This window comes from Phalacrocorax carbo (genome assembly GCF_963921805.1).
Source record: "Phalacrocorax carbo chromosome W unlocalized genomic scaffold, bPhaCar2.1 SUPER_W_unloc_5, whole genome shotgun sequence".
NCBI lineage: Eukaryota > Metazoa > Chordata > Aves > Suliformes > Phalacrocoracidae > Phalacrocorax > Phalacrocorax carbo.
In genome coordinates this window covers 847,396-860,094 of record NW_026990256.1, presented here as the reverse complement: position 1 = coordinate 860,094, position 12,699 = coordinate 847,396, and the positions used below count along the sequence as shown (strand labels likewise).

General features: G+C 41.7%; 1 protein-coding gene across 1 annotated transcript; it reads left to right on the top strand.

Annotated features, from left to right (window-relative positions):
* The first annotated feature begins 585 nt into the window (after positions 1-585).
* Positions 586-11,446, top strand: LOC135310886 (ceramide transfer protein-like). Its single transcript, XM_064439984.1, has 4 exons — positions 586-1,025; positions 1,838-1,976; positions 2,972-3,055; positions 10,057-11,446. The coding sequence occupies exons 1-4, from the start codon at positions 966-968 to the stop codon at positions 10,221-10,223; spliced, it is 450 nt and encodes a 149-aa protein (XP_064296054.1). The 5' UTR covers positions 586-965; the 3' UTR covers positions 10,224-11,446.
* Positions 11,447-12,699: the final 1,253 nt, after the last annotated feature.

Below are 12,699 nucleotides of genomic sequence, written 5' to 3'. Positions count from 1 at the left end.
CAGGGAAGGTTATGGCGCGGATCACCTTGAGTGCCGTCACACAGCATGTAAAGGACAACCAGGTGATCAGGCACAGTCATCAAGGGATTATGAAAAGCAGGCCCTGCCTGACCAACCTGATCTCCTTCTATGACAAGATGACCCGCTTAGTGGATGAAGGAAAGGCTGTGGATCTTGTCTACCTGGACTGTAGTAAAGCCTTTGACGCTGTCTCCCACAGCATTCTCCTGGAGAAACTGGCTGCTCATGGCTTGGATGCGTGTACTGTTCACTGGGTGAAAAACTGGCTGGACGGCCGGGCCCAGAGAGTTGTGGTGAATGGAGTTGAATCCAGTTGGTGGCCGGTTCCAAGTGGTGTTCCCCAGAGCTCAGTATTAGGGCCAGTCTTGTTTAATATCTTTATCAATGATTGGGACGAGGGGATTGAGTGCACCCTCAGTAAGTTTGCAGATGACACCAAGTTGGGTGGGAGTGTTGTTCTGCTGGAGGGTAGGAAGGCTCTACAGAGGGATCTGGCCAGGCTGAATTGATGGGCCGAGGCCAATTGTATGAGGCTAAGTGACAGGTCCTGCGCTTTGGTCAAAACAATGCCATGCAATGCTACAGGCTTGGGGAAGAATGGCTGGAAAGCCGCCTGGCAGAGAAGGACCTGGGTGTGGTGGCTGACGGGTGGCCAAGACTGCCAATAGCATCCTGGCTTGGATTCTATTGATTCATAGTAACTTTAGAGATCAACATCAACATCTTAAACTTGCAGACACAATCTGAGTTATTAAGCCCCTGCTGCTTCCTGACAAGAAACAAATGGGCTGGTTTTAGAGGAGATGGCATTAAACTTGCTTTCATTATTTCTTTTTTTTTTTTTTTTTTTTAATTAAAAGCCTCAGCACTATTTTTGTGTGTGGTTTGGTTTTTAGACTGAATCTGGCTATGGATCAGAGTCAAGTTTACGACGCCACGGCTCCATGGTGTCTCTTGTTTCTGGAGCAAGTGGATACTCTGCAACATCCACCTCTTCGTTCAAGGTTAGTGAACAACATTTTCTCTAGTATCGTTGTGTAAATAACACACAACTGGAAAGGAAATAAGCTATACGAAGACTTAGTCACACAATTATAGGAAAAAAAAACCCCAAATCTTTGGTTTATTATAAGTGTTAGTAATTCAGTATGTGATGATGAACAGATTGTACAGGAAGCTTTTTCATGCCTCTACGCAGTTATCCCTCTTAAACTTGTTGTTTTCAAACGGCAAGAAAATCAAGCCGGTGGGAGGATTTATTAACCTTTCGTAGCTAACTTCTGAGAATATCAGTGCTTCTAAATGAAAGGAAATGCTGATTCTGTGACTTAAATTCGATTAATACTGATTGACAAATGATGGCTTTCCTTGCTTCACGTGTATAAATATTTAACATATGAACTTGGGTGGGCTGTACTTCTGGGAGAGCAGAAGAGAAGCAGCACAAGAAAGGGGAGAGTACAGATTAGACCAGAGATCTTAAACTAGAACTGACTGTTTTCAGGCAAATAGGCGTAAACATGGTAGCATGCAATACCATGTTTTTAATACGCTTTTACTGAACGCTTTAAAGTAGCAGATGCAGTCAAGAGGAAAAATTGAGACCAGTTGTTAAAATGAGTAAGAAACACTTTTATACAGTTTCTTATGTTGTTCTAACATTAACAGTATTTCATAGCTGCTGCTATCTGAAATGTCTTCAGTGTACATGAATTTGTTCTTCATAACTGCAGAAATCCTTTTTTTTTTTTTTTTGGCATTGAACTATTGCTGAATATGTAGGAGCATTTGAGTCTTTTTTCTCTTGTATTTTCAGAAGGGCCATAGCTTACGTGAGAAGCTTGCAGAAATGGAAACCTTTAGAGACATCTTGTGTAGACAAGTTGATACTTTACAGAAATACTTTGATGCCTGTGCAGATGCAGTTTCCAAAGATGAACTCCAGAGGGATAAAGGTAAAACTGTAATTGAAAACTCTTATCTCCATAGAATTTGACTTTTTACACAGTAATAGCCCTTGAAATAGTTACTATAGCATTTGATGCCATATAAGTAAAATATGTATCTCAGATTTACTCTTTAGTAATGAGATCAATCATAGATATTTCTGCATAAATAGTGTTAACTATTTTTATTTTCACTTCAGAAGTTGGAGTCCCATAAAAATCTGCTTAACCTAAATATTAACCTGTAGCTGTCAACTGTATAAAAGAAATGTTCTTTTAAGCATTTGATGTTATAGAACAACAATTGTTTACCCCCATAAGATGAATTCAAGTTAGTTTAATGCTGTGTCTCTTTCTTACCTTTATTTTGAAAAACAATAGGATATTAGTTTTGATAGGAACAATGCATTATTTAAAAAAGGAAAAGGTTCTGCCATAATGAGTGCTCCTGAGATGTAGTGGCTGCAGCTAGAGCACTGAGCGCACACTTGAGGTCCTAGTAGACTCAGGTGTGGATGTTTACCTATCTCTGAACTGTTCTTCCCGGAGCACAGCTTGTCGCTGTATTCATGCACTCTCTTGAGGCGTTTATATTCATCCCCGCATTTGTTCTGGCAGCCTAAAACTTTTGATAGTGAGAAAACAGTAGATAAGTACCATTCCACTTCTTTGAGAACTTTCTAGTATAAGAGAGTAGATAGTTGCTCAGTTGTGGCTCCCTGCTTATCCAGTTGTAACACCGAGGTAATGTTGTTCTTACCATCGAATCAAGTGCTAAATTTCAACACTGAGAAAATGTTAGTCTCCTGATGGTTTCTAACAATAATGTTGATAGTGGTCTTGGGTCAAAAAAAAAAAAAAGGGGGGGGGGGGTCATGACTGTTGTTATACGACAAAATCTTAAATACTGCTTAGCCATGAAGATGCTCTTAATTTTTTCTTGCGCACTAAAGAATTGGGAAAGCTTTCTCACTCCCATAACACACACTCTCTCTCAAATTTAGTGGTAGAAGATGATGAAGATGATTTCCCTACAATGCATTCTGATGGGGATTTTTTACATAACAGTAACAGCAGTAAGGAAAAATGTAAGTGTGTCAACTTCTTAACTGAAAATTCATATGAATGGTATGATAAGCCTGATACAAGATGAGTATTTATGCTCTTTTCTAAGCAGAAAACAACAAGAATAGTTATTTGAATGTATGTGACAGGAAGTTCTTATTCGTGTTAAGATAATAATGAAAAGCGGCTAAGGAATGATAATCTGAGTTATTCTTAATTCACACAAATATTACTGCAAGCCTGTCAAAATGGAATTTTTTATTCTGTGTCCAAAGCCATTTCCACTACAAAATTCTGTTGAAACATTTGCATCATTTGTATATTGGGAACTGAGATTTGTAACAGGCAATTGCAGTTTTTCTTGCAAGTATTATCTGCTTTAGCAGTGTGGCAGAGCACAATGCTTTTCCATTTAGTTATGCCCCATTATGGTTTTTCTAAGTTCTATGGCTATGTAATGGTTAACTCAACATTGTTACTGATTCTCACTCATCATCATTTTAGTACTTTTTAAAACTGTATTTTCCAATGTTATGATGAACAGAATTCTGATTTTTATTCTTATCTTGAATGAGCTGGTTATAGTCATTGTGCTCACTGCATCCATGCAGTAAATGTGAAGAGCTCATGCAAGTCTTGCTATTATAGAAATCTGATACTTCTGGCCTGCCAGAAGTTGTGTATGCATTTAAAATCTATTTGGCGTTCTTCTTATACTTTCTCTTGTTTCCTGACTGGAATTATTTCAGTATTTACATTCTCTAGTTGTTGACAATTCAGAATTTGTTAGACTTTGGTTCACAAAACTTTGAAGCAGTCCAGTTTCAAATCTGATGGAATCTCCAAAAGAAGTACTTACCAAAAGCATTTTTTAAAATGTAGGCACTTTCTTCAAGAACCTGGAAAATATATGGGTAAAATAAGCCTTTTCTATCTTCTGTTGTCTTTTTAACTGGCTCTAGTTCCCTGTATGTTGCATGTTTCTTTGCTGTATTTAAGTGCTCTTTCTAGATTATTGCCAAAACTGTTACAAGGAAAGGAAATGGAAGGAGCTTTCAGTATACTTCTAGAGAATTAAACATATGAGTAGATTTTTAAAAATTTATAAAGTGCTTGTTCTCCTAAGGATTAATTGTAGTGCTGATTTCAGAGGTTAAGTAGTGTATAACTGAAGTTTTGAATAAATCTTTCTTGCCTCTTATCAGCAAAGATAAGCAAGCTTGCAACGCTCACCTGTAAGCAACTCCACAGTGCCACTAACCCTATTTTATATGTAAAAGACTATCTTTTTGAGGACTGTTAAGTCAGAACAAACTTCACAAAACTGAAAAATCCTTTTTTAAAAAATGTTGTATTTAATTTCACTGTATGATTCATTGTGAAAAAGATGTCTTAGTCAAACATAATTATTATAGAATGATGTCGGAGTTTCAGCTTAATTCACCTTTAGAACATTTCTTCTAAAGGAAGGAGGATCTGGGGAACTACAGGCCTGTCAGCCTGACCTTGGCACCAGGGAAGGTTATGGAGCGGTTCATTTTGAGTGAGCTCACCAGGCAAGTGCAGGACAACCAGGGAATCAGGCCCAGCCAGCATGGCTTCATGAAAGGCAGGTCCTGCCTGACCAACCTGATCTCCTTCTATGACAAGATGACCCGCTTAGTGGATGAGGGAAAGGCTGTGGATCTTGTCTACCTGGACTTTAGTAAAGCCTTTGACGCTGTCTCCCACAGCATTCTCCTGGAGAAACTGGCTACTCATGGCTTGGATGCGTGTACTGTTCACTGGGTGAAAAACTGGCTGGACGGCCGGGCCCAGAGAGTTGTGGTGAATGGAGTTGAATCCAGTTGGTGGCCGGTTCCAAGTGGTGTTCCCCAGAGCTCAGTATTAGGGCCAGTCTTGTTTAATATCTTTATCAATGATTGGGACGAGGGGATTGAGTGCACCCTCAGTAAGTTTGCAGATGACACCAAGTTGGGTGGGAGTGTTGTTCTGCTGGAGGGTAGGAATCACAGAATCACAGAATGGTAGGGGTTGGAAGGGACCTCTGGAGATCATCTTGTCCAACCACCCTGCTTGAGCAGGGACACCTTGAGCACGGGGCACAGGACTGCGTCCAGGCAGGTTTTGAATGTCTCCAGGGAAGGAGACTCCACAACCTCTGTGGGCAGCCTGTTCCACTGCTCTGTCACCCTCACAGGAAAGAAGTTTTTTCTCATGTTTAGCTGGAACTTCCTGTGTTTCAACTTGCGCCCATTGCCCCTTGTCCTGTCGTTGGGCACTATTGAAAAGAGTCTAGGCCCATCCTCCTGACACATACTCTTTAGATATTTCTAGGTATTGCTGAAATCCCCCCTCGGTCTTCTCTTCTCCAGGCTGAACAAACCCAGGTCTCTCAGCCTTTCCTCATAAGGGAGGTGCGCCAGTCCCCTGATCATCTTGGTAGCTCTCCACTGGACTTGCTCGAGCAGTTCCCTGTCCTTCATAAACTGGGGGGGCCCAAAACTGGACGCGGTACTCCAAATGCACTAGGGCAGAGTAGAGGGGGAAGATAACCTCTCTCGACCTGCTGGCCACACTCCTTTTAATGCAGCCCAGGATACCGTTGGCCTTCTTGGCCACAAGGGCACATTGTTGGCTCAGGGTCAGCTTGCTGTCCACCAGCACTCCCAGGTCTTTCTCAGTAGTGCTACCTTCCAGTAGGTCAGCCCCCCAGCCTGTACTGGTGCATGGGGTTGTTCCTCCCCAGGTGCAGGACCTTGCAATTGCTCTTGTTGAATTTCATCAGGTTCCCCTTGGCCCAGCTCTCCAGCCTGTCCGGGTCTCGTTGCATGGCAGCACAGCCTTCTGGCGTATCAGCCACTCCTCCCAGCTTGGTATCATCAGCGAACTTGCTGAGGTTACACTCTATCCCATCATCCAGGAAGGCTCTGCAGAGGGACCTGGATGGGCTGTATTGATGGGCCGAGGCCAATTGTATGAGGTTTAACAAGGCCAAGTGCCGAGTCCTGCACTTGGGTCACAACAACCCCGTGCAACGCTACAGGCTTGGGGAAGAGTGGCTGGAAAGCTGCATGGCAGAGAAGGACCCGGGGGTGCTGGTTGCCAGCTGGCTGAACACAAGCCAGCAGTGTGCCCAGGTGGCCAAGGCGGCCAACAGCATCCTGGCTTGTATCAGGAATAGTGTGGCCAGCAGGCGTAGGGAAGTGATCGTGCCCCTGTACTTGGCACTGGTGAGGGCACACCTTGAATACTGTGTTCAGTTTTGGGCCCCTCAGTACAAGAAGGACATTTTGTTGCTGGAGTGTGTCCAAAGAGGGGCAACGAAGCTGGTGAAGGGTCTGGAGAGCAGGTCTGATGAGGAGCGGCTGAGGGAACTGGGATTGTTTAGTCTGGAGAAGAGGAGGCTGAGGGGAGACCTTATCACTCTCTACAACTATCTGAAAGGGGGTTGTAGCAAGGTGGGTGTTGGTCTCTTCTTCCAAGTTACTTGTGATAGGATGAGAGGAAATGGCCTCAAGTTGCATCATGGGAGGTTTAGACTGGATATTAGGAAAAAAGTCTTCACTGAAAGGGTTGTCAGTCATTGGAACAGGCTGCCCAGGGAAGTGGTGGAGTCACAATTCCTGGAAGTATTTAAAAGACGTGCAGATGTGGCACTTAGGGACATGGTTTATTGGTGGACTCGGCAGTGTTAGGTTTACGGTTGGACTCAATGATTTTAAAGGTCTTTTCCAACCTAAATGATTCTCTGATTCTGTGGCTACTCCATCCCAGGTGCAGAAACCAACATTTTTCTTTTTAGATTTCATCCCATTAATCATAGCCCAATGCTCCAATCTATCTAGATCCCTCTCCACGGCATCTTGTCCCTTGAGAGAGTCAACAACATCTCCCAGTTTGGTATCATCAGCAAACTTGCTAATGGTGCATTCAACTCATGCATCCAGCTCATTGATAAATATATTGAACAGAAGTGGCCCTAGAATTGAGCCCTGAGGAACACCATGCTTGTGAATGGTTGCCAGCCAGATGTAGCCCCATTCACCAGAACCCTTTGAGCAGGTGACCTTATTATAGTTAGTTAAACGGGACTTTCCCTTTGTGAACCCATGTTGACTGTGCCTGATGAATGCATTAGTCTTTAAACACCTTTCAGTACTACTCAGTATGATCTTCTCAGTAATTTTTCCAGGTACCAAGGTTAGACTAACAGGGCTGTAGTTTCCTGGGTCTTCCCTCATGCCCTTCTTGTAGACTGGAATAATGTTGGCTAGCTTCCAGTCAGCAGGGACCTCCCCAGACTCCCAAGATCTTTGGCAGATGATCGCCGGAGGTCCTGCCATAACAGCCACTAGCTTCTTCAGTACTCTGGGATGAAACCCATCAGGCCCCATGGACTTGTGAACATTCAGCTGATACAACTGGTCCCTTACAGTTTCACTGTCCACAAATGGAAAGTCACTGTTTCCGCACTCGTGGTCCTCCAGCTCAGAGGACCGGGCAGCCCAAGATCTATCAGTATTATTAAAGACGGAGGCAAAAAAAGCATTGAATGTCTCCATGTTTTCTTTGCCCCTATTAGTCAGGTGACCATCTTCAACAAGTATCAGTCCAATGTTTTCTTTAGACCTCCTCTTGCTATTAACATATGTCGTAGGAGGTTGTAGCGAGGTGCATATTGGTCTCTTCTGCCAGGTCACCAGTGATAGAACGAGAGGAAATGGCTTAAAGCTGCATCAGGGGAGGTTTAGATTGGATATTAGGAAAAATTTCTTTACTGAAAGAGTGGTCAGACATTGGAAGTGGCTGCCCATAGAGGTGGTAGAGTCTCCATCCCTGGAGTTATTTAAAGGACGTGTAGATGTGGCACTCCAGGGCATGGTTTAGGAGGCGTGGTGGTGTTGGGTCGACAGTTGGACTTGATGATCTTAGAGGTCTTTTCCAACCTTTATGATTCTGTGATTCATATCTACATTCTTCTCATGTATCCGCTGTATATACACATTCGATATGTGAAATGTCATTAGGAAAGTCTGTATCTTTAGTACATCTGGCCATTTTGGAACATTTAAATGCAAAGTGACTTCATTTCTTTTCATCATGTGTTTAACAGGAATTTGAAGTGATATCCACATTCCTCTTGTGAAAAGTTCTGTTATCAAGTCTTATATAACTTATATGCTAAGAAATTGCTATGTATTATGGGTACCTGTATATAATCTCACTATAGCTCACTAGAGAAAATAATTTCTGCAACCCATTGCTTTCTGCGAAACTTCTAATTCCAGTTCTTATGAATCCTGATTCCATTAAATTTGCTTTCCATCAATTATTTATATTAAAAGCTTTATCTTCTTTTTGGTTTTTCTATGCCTTGGTTTGATTTCTAAGGGCTAAATCCATTAAAGGTTTAGTAGCTGAGTGCTACAAAGCTTGATGAGAAATGAAGTTAGACTCTATGCCCTAAAGTGGAATCATAAGTGATGCGGTGGGAGAAGTAGGCGTCTTAGGTTGAGACACCCATGCCTGTGTATTGAGCAGAAAACCACTCAGGCTAACTCATAATGAAAGATTTATCTTAAACTTCACCCTTTTCTGAAGCTTTGTCTCAGAGCAGCTGTCAAGATTCTTTGATTTCTCAAGTTTCAGGTTCCCTTCTTCTCTATCCAGTCCTGGAAAGACTGGAACAATCTTTTTAACTGTAGCTAAGAATCATAGAATCATTTAGGTTGGAAAAGACCTTTAAGATCAAGTCCAACCGTTAAACTAACACTGCCAAGTTCACCACTAAACCATGTCCCTAAGTGCCACATCTACGTCTTTTATATACCTCCAGGGATGGTGACTCAACCACCTCCCTGGGCAGCCTGCTCCAATGCTTGACAACCCTTTCGGTGAAGAAATTTTTCCTAATAGCTAATCTAAACCTCTCATGGCACAACTTGAGGCTGTTTCTTCTCGTCCTATCACAAGTTACTTGGGAGAGGAGACCAACACCCACCTCACTACAACCTCCTTTCAGGTAGTTGTAGAAAGCAATATGGTCTCACTTCAACCTCCTCTTCTCCAGACTAAACAACCCCAGCTCCCTCAGCCACTTCTCATAAAACTTGTTCTCCAGACCCTTTGCCAGCTTCATTGCTCTTCTTTGGACATGCTCCAGCACCTCAATGTCCTTTTTGTACTGGGGGGCCCAAAACTGAACACAGTAGTCAAAGTGCAGTGTCACCAGTACCGAGTACAAAGGGACACTCACTGGGTGATAAGTCATTAGCTTGCCTCACGGCATAGCAGGAGTTACTTTAACTTGCAGGGCTTAGTCACTTTCAACATGGGTGTTATTTTCTGACATTTGTGCGTAGTGTTTGATTTGTTATTCTGTCAACGTACATACGAGTTTGACATAGAATAGGTACTTTTTTTTGCACACATTTTAAGTGACTTGTTTAAATATCCTTAGCGACAGATGGCCTGGTTGACAGCATGAAGTAGTTGTTGGAACTGCAAAACCCCATAGTACTTGGATAATTCAACACATTTTATACTTTTATATCATACCATTTTGTGTTGAGGTTTTAAAATCTATAATTACCTGCTTAAAGCAACCTTGAAATGTTACCTTTTGGGTTTGACTGCATTTTGAAATTGTTCCTTTCTTACTGCTGTATTGGATATGTTTTAAGGTTTCTCTGTGTTAATTAGGCCCCACTTCTAGCTGTCAAACTGCTATTGTTACAAAGTATTCCCACTCCCTCCACGCATGTGATTTGCAGAGTGCAGAGTAATACAGCATTACAAACAGACTTGAAATACAGTATAGCAAGATGAAGCTGGAGAGATGCATTCCTCCTTTTGAATCTCTTTCCTTATCCTGTGGATAGCTGAAAATTTTGATTTTTATTTTTAAATTAACTTTCTAGCCAGTCTATTTTCTTCAAACAGTTGTAATATAAAGTATACATGTAAAATGCTTGTTTGAGTTAAAGACAGCTATCAGTGAATGATTCTTGTTTGGTTTTAGTGTTTCCACATGTGACACCCAAAGGAATTAATGGCATAGACTTTAAAGGAGAAGCTATAACTTTCAAGGCAACTACTGCTGGAATCCTTGCTACACTCTCTCATTGTATTGAACTCATGGTAAAACGTGAAGAAAGCTGGCAAAAAAGACTAGATAAAGTAAGATAAATTTCCTTTCACTTTTGTTGAAATAATTCTTTCTTTAGACTGAAATTGAAATTTCAAATTAGCTGGTTTAACTTTTTTTATTCCAGGTATTGCTTTTATTTTTATGTACAGCATTTATTAATTTTAGGTACTTTCATTATTTATTACTCCTATAAAATGTTAAAACCTCATCCTGACTGTTGGTGATACAGTAACATTATTCATCATATTCTTTGTTTTCCTAGCCCTTGCTCAGACAGTATTCCTATTTTTTATATATCTATAAAGAACCAGATAGTATTCTACAGTAATTGCTTACAGCCTTCTAAAAGAGACCTAATTATCCATGCTTGCAAAATGATATGCAAATCTCTGAAATGCTTTAATTGTGATAAGAGATGGTAACAGTACTGAGGAGAACAACCAGTTCTAACTTTAAAGGTCTAGGATAAAATTATTTCACTTACTTACCTTTGAAAGACTGAAGAGATTAATTTAAGACATGTTTTATACCAATTGGTTAAATTTTTTAGAGTGATGTCTAATGGCAGTGACAATTCATGGTAAGCTGACTCAACCATTATACCAACTTGAAAGGAGCAGTGTTCCCTCTTGTCAGATTAGATGTGCTAGAAGCATGGCTAGGTTGTACTTCAGGCTTTGATTTCTACAATCCTGCCATCACTGGCTGGTGTCCTATACAGTCCTTTAGACATTGTTGACTTGTTTTTAATTTAACATGTTTCCATATGGTATATATCACACTTCAAATCTTACTCCATATGTGCTAGTGGTACACAGTTCAAAGAATTAAGTAGTTCAGATAAAATACATCCACATTTGAATCCTTGCCCCTGTCTCCTGGCTCTTCCTTGTCTATATGTGTCATGGTTTTGGCTGGGATAGAGTTCATACTCTTCACTGTAGTTGGTATAGTGCTGTGTTTTGGATTTAATATGAGAAAAATGTTGATAACACACTGATGTTTTAGCTGTTGCTAAGTAGTGCTTATACGAGTCAAGGACTTTTCCAGCTTTCCATGTTCTAGCAGGCGCACAAGAAGCTGGGAGGGGAGGGGGGCAGAGCCAAGACAGGTGATCCAAACTGGCCAAAGGGATATTCCATATCATATGATGTCATGCCCAGTATATTAACTGGGGGGAGTTGGCCGGGGGAGGCAGCAATCGCAGCTTGATGACCGGTGGCGTTGGTTGGTGGGTGGTGAGCAGTTGCAGCACTTGTTTTGTTTAGTTTTTTCCCCCTCCCCAGGTTTCCTCCCTCTCTCTCCCCTGTTATTTTCCTTTTCATTATATTATTATTGTTATTATTACTACTACTACTACTACTACTACTACTACTGCTGTTTTATATTAATCATTAAACTGTTCTTATCTCAACCCACGAGTTTTCTTCAATTTGATCTTCTGATTCTCTCCCCCATCCCACTGGGGTGGGGGGAGTGAGCGAGCGGCTGTGTGGTGCTTAGTTGCTGACTGGGGCTAAGCCACCACATTCCTTTTTGGCACCCAACATGGGACACAAAGGGTTTGAGACAATAACAGTTGGTGGTCACAGCACTGACTCATCTGTTCTCAATAGTAGTTTATCCGATCTACACCATGTTCTTTTTGCTCTTCCTGTTAAAGATTGGTGTTGGTTTTCTCTGTGCTCTGCAGTGATTAGTGATGTTTTGCCTAGGAGATTTGTTATTAAAACACTGGCCTTGAGCTTTATCAGTTATTTGGGTCTTGCATGGAAGCCATTACTGTACTTGAGGTACCACCTCATGTAGGCAATTAGCAATTATACATCCTCCTCTGAGAGGTTTTTTATGGAGGAAATACAGAATGGCACCTTCGCTGCCTTCATCTATGATGCCTCCTCCTTCATTACGATAACTTTTCAGTATCTTGAACATCCTTGGGTAGTTAAGATACTTCTATTGGTATTGCTTGGGAATATTGTTTCAGTTTTGTCTAAGGTTAATAAGCAATTTCAGAATAACATCCAGCGATCTGCCCCAAGGCTCGATAGTTATGGGTGGCAGGGTATGTGGGATAGTATGGGCAAATGCCTAAGACGATGGGCACCTCCATTGTTTTAAGACTTCACCCCTGAACAAGTGCAGAATCCTGAAAAATTAGTAGAATATTTGGAGGAAGTATGTTGTCACCCTGGCAATTCCAGTGTCGTGGTTCAGCCTCAGCTGGCAACTGAACACCACGCAGCCGCTCGCTCACCCCCCACCCCCACCCCTGTGGGATGGGGAAGAGAATCGGACGAGCAAAAGATAAGAGATAAGCACAGTTTAATAACTACAATAGAATGATGATGATAAATGATTATGATAATAATGACAGTAATGTTAATATAATAAAAGGGAAAAGGAAGGAAAGGGAAAACAGGGAACAAAAACACAGAAACACGAACGATACAACCGCTCACCACCCGCCGACCGACCGACGCTGCCCGTCCCTGAGCCGCGATTGCTCCCTCC

Excerpts from the sequence above, each read along its gene's own strand:
- LOC135310886 (XM_064439984.1), top strand. The coding sequence starts at position 966 with ATGGTGTCTCTTGTTTCTGGAGCAAGTGGATACTCTGCAACATCCACC. Across the intron at positions 1,026-1,837 it reads CATCCACCTCTTCGTTCAAG|AAGGGCCATAGCTTACGTGA; the intron begins GTTAGTGAACAA and ends TTGTATTTTCAG. Across the intron at positions 3,056-10,056 it reads TAACAGCAGTAAGGAAAAAT|TGTTTCCACATGTGACACCC; the intron begins GTAAGTGTGTCA and ends GTTTGGTTTTAG.